Below are 11287 nucleotides of genomic sequence, written 5' to 3' on the forward strand. Positions count from 1 at the left end.
ATATAAAATCCCAATATGTTATTTAAACACAGACTGAAACAAATAGTAACAGTGAGCATCTTACAAAGGCTGATGGTGTTTATATCGGCTAATAGTTTTGCTATATTTCGGTAGGATTGCATACAGATTTAAACTTTTCTCAATTTTGGTTTATATTTGTCACTGATACATTTGTTTGTAATTAAGCACAAAGCTACACAATGGGCTATCTTTGCTCTGCCCACCACAGGTATTGAAATCCGGATTCTAGCATTGTAAGTCTGCAGACATCCCGCTGTGCCACTGATACATTGAAATCCATTACATTTGTTTTATAAAGATAAATGTTCCTAAATGCAGATTGCACTACTAATACATTTAATGTACAGTAGAAGATTATAGTTTCCACTTTTATATTTAATTTGATTGGCATAATTTTGCATTTTCTGATATTTTATATGTAAAATACTTATCTGTAATTCATTAGTTTCATTCCATATTTGCCCTCAAAAGGATACTTACTTAAATCTCTAAATAATATACAATAATTTAGTTTTGATGTTTATCACTAATTTTAAAAAGATTGTTGTCACGATTATCGAAACATTTATTAATAAGACTTCAAGTATTATATCTTAGATTAACTGTTCAGATTTACAGCCAATCACGTATAGAAAACTTGCATGAAAAATCAGACAATAAATTAATGTGAGAAATCTTTTCATCATAAGAGATGATGTGTGTAATCATAGCTTTGCTTTCAGGATGTGATGGCCTTGAAAAGGACAAATATATTTCATTTGTCTAAATAAATTCATTTTCATCAGATTAATATTCTTTGCCTTCTCCATTGTCTGGATTAATCTTCATTTGAAAAATATGATGCAGATTTGATAGTATACCTACAGATATTATTACATTGGGCTGTAGGTATACTGTATTCTGGTTGATTACTTATATCCACGTGTTCTAATATGTAAGTAATCAACCAGAATAAATCACCCTCAACAAAAAATAAGAAATATTCCCAGAAGTGATTCGACCTAACATAACCATATAATGTTTCTTCACTTTCAAAAACTATATAAGACATATTATAGACTTTTAATTCATAAATGACATGATTATCTGCATCGTGCCAGAATTTTGGACAATATAACTTTGACATTCTCTCCCATAGTCTGCCAATACATCAAGTTATTAGAGAGAAGCTTTCAACTTTGGCAAATTCTAAGGAACACATACATTTAACATATTTCTAACCCTTATAGCAACATCCTGTGAATGAAAGTCAAAAACATTCTGTACGTCTGCTATTTTGGTGATTAGTTTTACATATTTTTAGCATAACACTATAAAAAGTTCTTGAAAAAATATTTGATTCCTGCATAATATTTCATTAGAATTATCACGCAAGATTTCAGTTTGTAGGTTGAGAAAAGCATTTTATCAACTATTTTGCATTTGAAAACAGATATTTTCCTCACATAGATATTGAGATTTTGAAATAATGTTATTGTAATGTGTGATGTATTATCTTATACTTTATATGAGATAATCATTATATTAATCATTTTTGTCAGTTGTAATTCAGACTTCTGTGTTGTTATATATAAGACAAAATCTAATATTTCTTGTTTCCACCCACTATATGGCACAAAGAACTTGTACATGAATCACAACTTGTCATAAACCTTTTGTACATTTTTACTATATGTATATTTTACTACTTGCTTATTTCAGTTCAGTATGTAAGACTTTTAATATAGTTTATAAACTAAAAAGTTAATGTACAATTCTTGTATTTTGTTAAGTATTTTACAATAAAACATTTTATGTTTCCTACTCAGTAAGACTAAACTGTGCAGTAATCAGACAAAAGTTCAGGTTGTGTCAGTCGGAAAATATAACTAATGCCAATATAGGCTGATAGCTCACTAACAAAAAGTAATTTAATTCTACTCTGGTCACGCCAAAGAACAGATAATTATGTGTCTAATTTAGACTTTTATGATACATTGCACCCTGTGAATGTCAGTTTTTAACTAATATGTTTGAACATCTAATACAAGTCTCTACTTTTATACTTAAAATGAAATCATCTTCCAGGTGAACTGTTCAGAGTCTGATTGCAAATACCTACATTAAGTAATGAAATTTTAATAGAAATAGTAGAAAAAATAAATCAAAATTAATATCTTATTTTTTCTGAAACTACATTATTTTATGTAACTTCTTGTCATATTTCAAACAACTTCATTCACTAGTATCATTTCTGCAAACCAATATGACAAGAGCGACATTACCTACTTACAGCATATGTAGTTAGTGGTCATACTTAATATTTGTTAGAATTTGTTTGTTTGAAATTCCTTGCAAAGCTATATGAAGGCTATATGCACTACCCATCTCTATTTTAGCAGTGAAATACTAGAGGAATGGCAGCTAGTCATCACCACCCACCACCAACTCTTGGGCTACTCTTTTACAAATGAATAGTGGAATTGACAATCACATTATAATGCCCCCACGGAAAAACATGTTTGTTTGGATTGGGTTTCGAACCCACAAATTGCGAGTCGAGCACCCTAAGTACCTGGCCATGCCAGGCCCATTTCTTAGAAATTGTTATTCTTGGAGTGTAATGTATGACAAAAGACTAAGTTAGATCCATGGTTATCTGATATTTAATCTTAGTGATTTATGAACCTAAGATTGGCATTAGATGTAATTTGAAGTATTTGTAGACAGACCCTGTCTGAGTTTTTTTTACCAACTGCCGGATGCCAGGCACGGTTTAGTCTTACCAAGTAGTGAGCATAAAATGTTTTCGTTGTAAAGTATGACAAACTCTGCAAAATAGAAGAACTATACATTAACGTTTTAGTTTATAAACTATATTAAATGTCTTACATACAGAATTGAACAAATAGTAATATGGACATAAAGTAGAATTGTACAAAAGTTGGAAAACAGGTTGTGATTCATGTACATTTTCTATCTTTATGCTATGCAATAAATGAAAACACGAAACTATTACATTTCATATGATATATATCATACAATTCTAACCGACAAAAATGGTCAATATATTTGATGATTTTTGTATAAAGTATAATTGAAGTGAAGGATAATGAATCCCATGTTACCATAACATTGTTTCAAAATATCAATATCTTTGTGAGGAAAATATCCATTTTGATATGGAAAATAGTGATAAACGAGTATTTCTGAGCCTACAAACTGCAATCTTGAAGGAAATATCTAATACGCAGTATTATCTACCAGGATTAGATATCTGCTAAATGTTCGTTTCTTATAAGTTGTCAACGTCCAAAACTTCTCTCTAATAACATTTTGTAGAGGTACACTATAAGGAAGAGGGTCAAAATTTCTACTGTCCAAAATTTCATCATGACTTGGATAGTCATGTCACTTATGAATTTCAAGTGAATGATATGTTTTATACAATTTTCTAAAATGAAGAAACATTCTGTGGTCATGTCAGATCACATCACTTTGGAAAATGTTCGTTATCTTTTTAAATGAGAATTTGTCTACATGATGGAAAAGACAATGGATATTAACCTGAAGATACTGACAATTGAAATGTAAAGGTCCTCTTCAAGCCCATCACATCCAAACCAGCAATAAACAAGTTCTAGAAAAAGATGTGGAAATTTGTACAGAAAGGTAAGGATATAATTTTGTACAATGGTAATGAATAAACATGAAAATTAAATTATTGTATGTCATTTAGAGATTTAAATAAGCATCCTTTTTAGGGTAAATATACGTCATACAATATATTAGTTATAGAAATGAAAACTAGTGAATGCAATAAGTTTTACATATCAAAAGCAGAAAATACAGAATTCGTGGCATATTAATTCAGGGAATAAACTAACATATATTATCAATATCTGTTTATAACATATTTGGGTTTTATATAAGTGAAAAAGTAACTTACTTTGGCCTGATGATAGGCCAAAAAACTCAGCTGCAGTCCTCAGAGGGGAAGGCTTGCTTACGCCATCACATAACTGAGATACAAAATGATCAGCATGAACTATAATATAGGAGAGGGTGGAAATACAAAATACTGAGAGGAAGGAGTATGTAACAAGAAAGGTAGAGGATCATAGGAAATCAGGGAAATGGTTAAATCATAACATACCTATGAAATTATGTCCAAAAAAGCTGTATTAGGCCTAATGGAACCCACAAGTAACCAGGGAAGACCTGGCAAATTCAGGTGAAAGAAAAATGCTGTCAAAACTGTTGTCGTACCAAACAGGTTTGGCATGTTCAGGAGGTTGTTTCAAATGATGATCAATCTCTTGGTGAATAATTGCCAATAATTCCAAAGTCAAGTTACTCCCACTGGAAGCCTAAGTAAATAAGATGGTAGAAGGTACAACCTCTGACTTGGTAACATTTATTTCAGAATTCATAATGTTGGTATAAAGAAATGCCAAGAAAAATATATTTTCGATTTGAAAGATCATTAAAGAAAATGCCTCAACACAAGCATTGCGAAAAGAGAAGTGATAGTTTGGTAGAATAGCATAGAAGGAGTCACATGAGTATGAGACATGTCTGTTGGTGGAGGTTTGTCACATGCTAATATGCATGAATCAGTTAAACCAAGTGAACTGAGAGGGTACATAATAATAAGGCTTGTGGTATGCAAATAAAGAACAGCACTGAACAAGAATAGCTATGTGTGTGAGCAGAAGTAAGACACTTTGTCTGAAAGAGGAGAGTGAAATGAGGAGAAAGAACATGTAGAACCCAGGATCACTGGTGAAGGAATAACACAAGAGAGGAAAGTGGGAGAGGCAGGTACTGATGGGATCAGAGCCCACGGTTGTTTCCAGAGAAGAGTTACTAATGAGAGACATTACAGATAGTTACATGGGAATGGAGAAGATGAACAGCAGCAAGAAAACAATGAAGAATAGATGGGTAGTCCAAAGTGACTCCTGAAGATGGGTAACAGATAGAACTACCCAAGGACCGGTGAGTCAAAATATCAAGGAAACAATACTAGAATTCAGACAAACAGTTTAAGCACTGGATTCCAATGAGTTGGGTACACCCCTAAAGATAAGGTCACTAAGAAAATGAGTGACACGAAGGTCTCGGATATAAGTGAAAGGGATGCAGACACTTGGCTGAGGAGATCCCATGAACAAAGGAACCAGGAAAGGAGGAATGGAAAACGAAGTAGCAAACAAAGAAGAATACGTGTCTCACCAAAACTGCTAGGGTCATAATGAAGAGCCTCAGTGTGGAGGTGAAGGGTCAGGATAGAGTACAAGAGTAGGACAATCATTAATTAATTTAATGGTACACCATGGTCCATCACTGCTAAAAAAAATGTGGAAGCTAATTTATTCACATCATAAAAAATACCTCACCACAAAGTGAAATCTGAGACCTGTCACATGCATGCATGTGCTCTACTGAGTACTCTAGCAACTGAATGTCAAGTCCATGAACAGATAGTGTCTCCAGTTGCCATTGAGTAAGCAAAAATGCCTGAAAAGAAATGTTTGGACCTTGTGATTTTATATATTTTACTTGGTATGCATTGTTGAAAGTAGCTTAAAGTAAAAATGTGGTGGCTAGAGAAAATGAAGTTGTCATCAGGTGCAAAAAGACAAAAGCAATGTAGCACTAAAGAACAAAAGGCAGTCAATTAATATTACTAGAAACTCAAAAAGCATAGAAAAAAACATGTTGGAACACAGGTTGTGCTGAGGAAAGAATGAGCCTATGATTATGTCCTAGTGCTCATGGGAGATATTGCTTATGAAAGTCATGTATATCTCCTATTGTTGGAGAGCTACAACATTATGACAATTACATCATAAGCTTGTGCAATGCATGAAGACACATGTAGATGTGGGAATTTAGTCAAGACATGATAAGATAAATATTAACTTTAGCCATACTATCACCTGAGATTAGTTTTTTATTATACCAGAATTCATATATGATGTACATGTACAATGTCTAGTTATTCCCTGACTGGGACCACTTTATAACTACAAATATTTTCTTATTTCATTTGCTGTAAACAGATAGGATTACTGCTGATTTTAGCCATATTAATACCCAAGTCTCTGCCTGTTTTTATGACAAAAAATTATCTTAGATTCATTAGCACATGCTACAAATTTCTTTATGAGTTATTAATTTTGGTATCATTGTGAGCACACATTTTCCCATAATACTTACAACTGAAAGTCATGGACTTTTGCTCCAAGTCTTACTGAATAACTTGTATTATGCTCTATAGTCACACAAACTCCTAAACCCAAAGACTAAACCTTTTCCAGGGAGGGGCAAAGTAGTGTGGAATTGTGAATTGAATAAACAATTCATACACATGTGCTGAATGAATAAAAAGACCAGCAGTAGCTAATAGGATTAACTGAAATAGGAGTGGTGTTTCTGTTAAACTTTTTTTTTATTAGGGACACTGTTACAACAAAGTCACATATTCACAAGCAATTTGATGCACAAGTAGTTTAAAAAAATGTTATTTAAATAACAGATAGGACATCATACCCATTGATACTCTAATATAAAATACAGACAAATTCATTCTACATAAATATATTTCTTAAATTACTATATTCTCTTTAAACTGGAACTTGATTTTCTGAAATATTAAAACAACTCACTGTTCATACACTGGACTAAAGCAGTTTATCTATATTCTCTCAGAGTACAACTAAAACAATATTCATTGTTGGTTTAATATTGCCTATAAACATATACTGTCAAATGTCTACTGCAGATATTGTATACAAAATGTTCTGAATTTATGCTTTACAAAACTCCCAACAATAATTTCTCAAATACAATCCCTTTGATGTTAAACTGAAAATTATAAATAAACACATAACAAGGAAAATATTTTTTGCCTGTCAATATATGTTACCATTAGCCAATAAACACAATTTAGTCAAGTAACTTGAAAAAATGGCTATTATATTAGTGAAGCCCATACCCAGATCAAATCCTACTTGTTGCTACTTTATAAATCATTTTTGAAATAAAAATTTGCCATGAAATATAATTATATTAGTGAATACTGCCAGCACCAAATTTCAGTTCTCTTTCAAATTGTTCTGCTTTCAAAGTTCCTTGAATTGCTTCATAGTTTGGATTAAAAACTGAATAGGCACTGAGTTCACCTGGTTTTCTGGTTGTTTTTCTAAAGTTTCTGTACATGAAATAGAAGATAGAAAACACAAAGAAAACAGCTCCAAATTCAAGTACAATAAACAGAAACCACAACAACAACCAAAAAAATACTTTCATTCCTACTTCAATGATGTCTAGATATTTAGTATTGGATTTACAAGATGGTTCCAACTCAAATTCTGGAGAATGTTCATCTGTCACATTTTCTGAAGTTGCCCTTTTTCTACTAGTCAGATACACATCTTGTCCATGCTGTGAATTTTTCAAAAGTAAATAAATCTGGTAAATAGCTTTTACATTTTTGTTTCACAAAAAAACTCAACACTTAAACTGAAAGAGTAGAGCCTACCCTTCAAAAAGATTCTTTACAAATAGATACTACCTGATACAGATATAATTTCCTAAAGTTTCTCATGTTATTAAAATTAACATATTATTCACAGTTCATAAACAATATTTAAACATTTTTACCACACCTGTAAATTTTTTATAAAAAGAATTAACAAAACAATGTTATTTTTGTTTATAATGGATCTTAAATAACACATTTTATGATTCAATTTTTTATAAAAAGTATACATTAGAAGTTAACTATGAAATACTTTGTATTTGTACCCAATATGAAGAAACAAGTGAAAATGATTATGTATTTCAAAATACAGTGTATAATACAGCCCCTATTTAATCCAGTAACTAACTTTAAGAAGGACTGTGTTTGGTGCCCAAACTCTTAGAAATTAAACTTGGTATAAATTATTTAAGTGAAAATGATGGATTTTCAATTAAAATATATAAAATCATGCACTTCTAAATTGCTCTGCAATAATAAAAATTATTCCCATGCTGCATTTGTTTTGTGCTTAAGTTGAAATTCCCGAATCAAAGATAGATCTAAACTTAGATGATCTTTGCCTAGATCTATCATATAGGCTCCAGATCAACCTCTCAAGTGTGCATCCATTGCTGAATATCTTGTAATATTATTAGTCTACAACAAAGATGATCATTTCAACCTTGCTTAATTTGTTTCTTTTCATGATCAGTACCTGAAGCTATTCTTAAGTGGTTTCTTTTAAATTATTTGGTAAAAAATAATACTAAGTCCACTTAACATAAATGAAAACTATATTTCTTCTACCACAGGTTCTACAATTACGCCATAATTTACTGGCTGATTTCTTGGTAAGTTAAATTTGTTTAAGGATCTGATTAATGTTCTTATTTCTAGTAACTTTAGGTAAGTAATAAAATGATCACCTGATTTAATAATATTGGTAAATATTATTAGTGTACTTTATTTTTAGTAGGTGTACTTTTACTGTAATTCAGCTAACTGGTACATTTTAAACAGACTAAATACATTGTATTACTCCTTAAATATCATTCAAAGACTAGTTATTTGACTCTTCTATATTGTAAGATAAACTTAATTACTTTTGTGTGAAGATAATGATGTCATAAAATTGTTTAATATAATTTTGTCAAAAAAGCTACTTGTAGTGTAGTCTGTTAGTCACTCACATTTTGATGGGTGCAAGGAGTAAATTTTAATTGAGAACTCTGGATTAATAAGAACTTTTAAGGAAGCTAGTAGTGAAAATATGCAATTTCTTTCCATAGAGTTTGCAGGTTGAAAGAGAAATTGGAGGCTATTCTATACACAGTAAAGTGCCAAATAAAGGTAAGGGTAAGCTGTAGGAGATTGAAGCATCATCTCAAGAGGAGCTTTTGCATGTAAGGGATACAGTAATTAATAATGACTTCCAGGATGTTAGAAACAATAATATTAAGGCTAGAAATAGTTGATTTAATTGTAATGAGCTGGTTCTTTAAAGTAACATATTTCATACCTCAGCTTGTGCAGGAAAAAACAGATAAAAGAAGATGAGAATGTAAAACTTAAGGAGATTATAGTTATACATGATTCTTTGGTACTGCATATGAATAGAAAAGTCTGTGTGATAAGAAAGGAGAAAAATATTTTATCAAAGGTCAAAGTTGGTGGATATATAACTTACAAAACAAGTGATTTAGTAAAATGTGCTAGCAGTGATGCAATGTTTGTAGTTCACAAAGGGACTAATGATATAAGGTAGGGTAGGTCAGAAAATCTAATTGATAAAGAAATTTAAAGAAACAGATCATAATGTAATTGTTCCAAGGATATATATATAGTGTCAAGACTTAATGTGGGGATTTAATTATAAGTAGGTCAATAGGGTTGAATGCTAGGTTAAGATTAGTATGTATAGATGAGCAGAATGGTTGGTTGTACTTATGTGGATCACTTCAATGGGAAAAAAAAAGCTTTTTGGAATGGTTGGTTCTATTTAAACAGGGTATAAGCTGACTTCTTTTCTAGGTCTATTAACACAGGTACAGTGACAGCTTTAAACTAGAACTAGACAGTGGTGAGGGCCAGGTTAAACTAAGTGGAAAAAATATAGACATAGAAAAAAGTGTAGTGTAACAAAAAAATAAAGAGGTAGTTTTATAGGTTGACTAAATTGTTACTATTGTAATGCTTGAAATATAACAAATGAAATAGATTATGTTAGAGCATTAGTCTGAACTGAGGATTTTGTTATAATGGGAATTACCTAAACCTGGATAAATGTAAAAAATTGTGATAACAGAAACTTCTATGAAATACAGAAAGAACCTACTACTAAAATGAGAGGGAGGAGTAGATTCATATGTAAAATTTGAGTTACATGTTGTGGAAGTTAACATTTTCTAACATTGAAAATGCATAGCTATCTTGACCTTCATTTGTCTTTAAAACCCTATATTTTTTTACATCATTGCAGCAACATTTGTTGATCATGTGACCACCCTCCACTAATCCCATTGCACTCTCTACCCTTGCTGCACAATCCTCACTTTCAAGAACCGGCATAAACAAACTCGAAAACACCAGCAAATTAATTGGGAGGGAGAGTGGGAAGTAGATGAGAGGAGTTAAGTACCTATTGGAAATACATCTTCAGTGTTAGAAAATGTTAATTTCCAAAACGGTACTACCTCTGATCCCCCCTTGGTAAGGTGGAGAGGTCGGTGAAGGTGCAAAAACAAATAATCAAGTGGAGAGTGATCGCTATGAAAAAAGCAGATCTGCCACAATTAAAATATGAGGCACACTTGTGGGGTATAGCACTACTTCTGGAACAGACATGCTCTTCACCCAGTAAAAAAGATAAGACACATATGGTGGAAACAAATAGAATACATGGCTAGGGTTAGAGGACTGTATATGAATAGGCCAAGTGTGGTCCTCCCAGGCAGAAGACATCTATGGGAAGCACCTTGGGATACGACATATTATGCCAAGTGTGATCTAAGGACAAAAACAACATGAAAGAGCATTGCATAACTTTGTAAAATCAACAAGTGCAGTCTGCCCAGGGAATAACATCCAGAAAAAGCACCTTGGATTGAGATCAAGATAGCCAAGTGAGGTCTACCTAGGCAAAAACATCTGGGGGAAGCCTCTTGGTATACATTGGATTATGTCAAGTGTGGTACATGTGAGCAGAAAACATCCAGTGGAAGTGCCTTGCATAACAGATTTTGTGCATAATATGCAGCATAACAACAAGAGCCCTCTTCTCATCGAGTGAGTACATATGGCTATGAAATTGTGTTATTGTATAAAACCCACTTGTGAGGAAACCTTCATGGCCCACCACTCCAGCGACTGGGAACCAGAAGTGGCAAGAACCCCATACTCCACTTGAAGAAAGAAGAAAACACGTTGGGAGGTCTGGAGGAATGACCCACTTGAGACAGTGCATTGAGTGTCTGCATTTCCATATTTTGAAAAGCATAAAGACCTGAACTGTAAGAATCACTGGTCAGTAGGGATGGGCAAAAATTCCTATCTGCTTTACTCATGATATCCACCAGTGACAGTCCTCAGAATATATATATATATATATATATATATATATATATATATAGTAGAGAGAGAGAGAGAGAGAGAAGTAAAGTAAAGTAAGTAGTATAATAAAGTAATAAATAACTAAACCAACCAAAACAAAAACCGAAAACCGAACCGTAACCGGTCGGTTACGGTTAACCGAAACCA

The 11287-nt window shown here is 32.3% G+C and overlaps 1 protein-coding gene across 1 annotated transcript in view; it reads right to left on the minus strand.

Moving 5' to 3' along the window:
- Window positions 1-5951: 5951 nt before the first annotated feature.
- LOC106460314 overlaps window positions 5952-11287 on the minus strand; it is a 17131-nt gene continuing 11795 nt past the window's right edge. Inside the window, exon 2 of the mRNA XM_013920005.2 lies at window positions 5952-7452. Coding sequence (XP_013775459.1) covers window positions 7078-7452 — 375 coding nt within the window. The 3' untranslated portion in view covers window positions 5952-7077. The remainder of the gene's footprint in view (window positions 7453-11287) is intronic.

The sequence above is a fragment of the Limulus polyphemus genome, unplaced genomic scaffold (assembly GCF_000517525.1).
Source record: "Limulus polyphemus unplaced genomic scaffold, Limulus_polyphemus-2.1.2 Scaffold747, whole genome shotgun sequence".
In the NCBI taxonomy this organism is placed as follows: domain Eukaryota; kingdom Metazoa; phylum Arthropoda; class Merostomata; order Xiphosura; family Limulidae; genus Limulus; species Limulus polyphemus.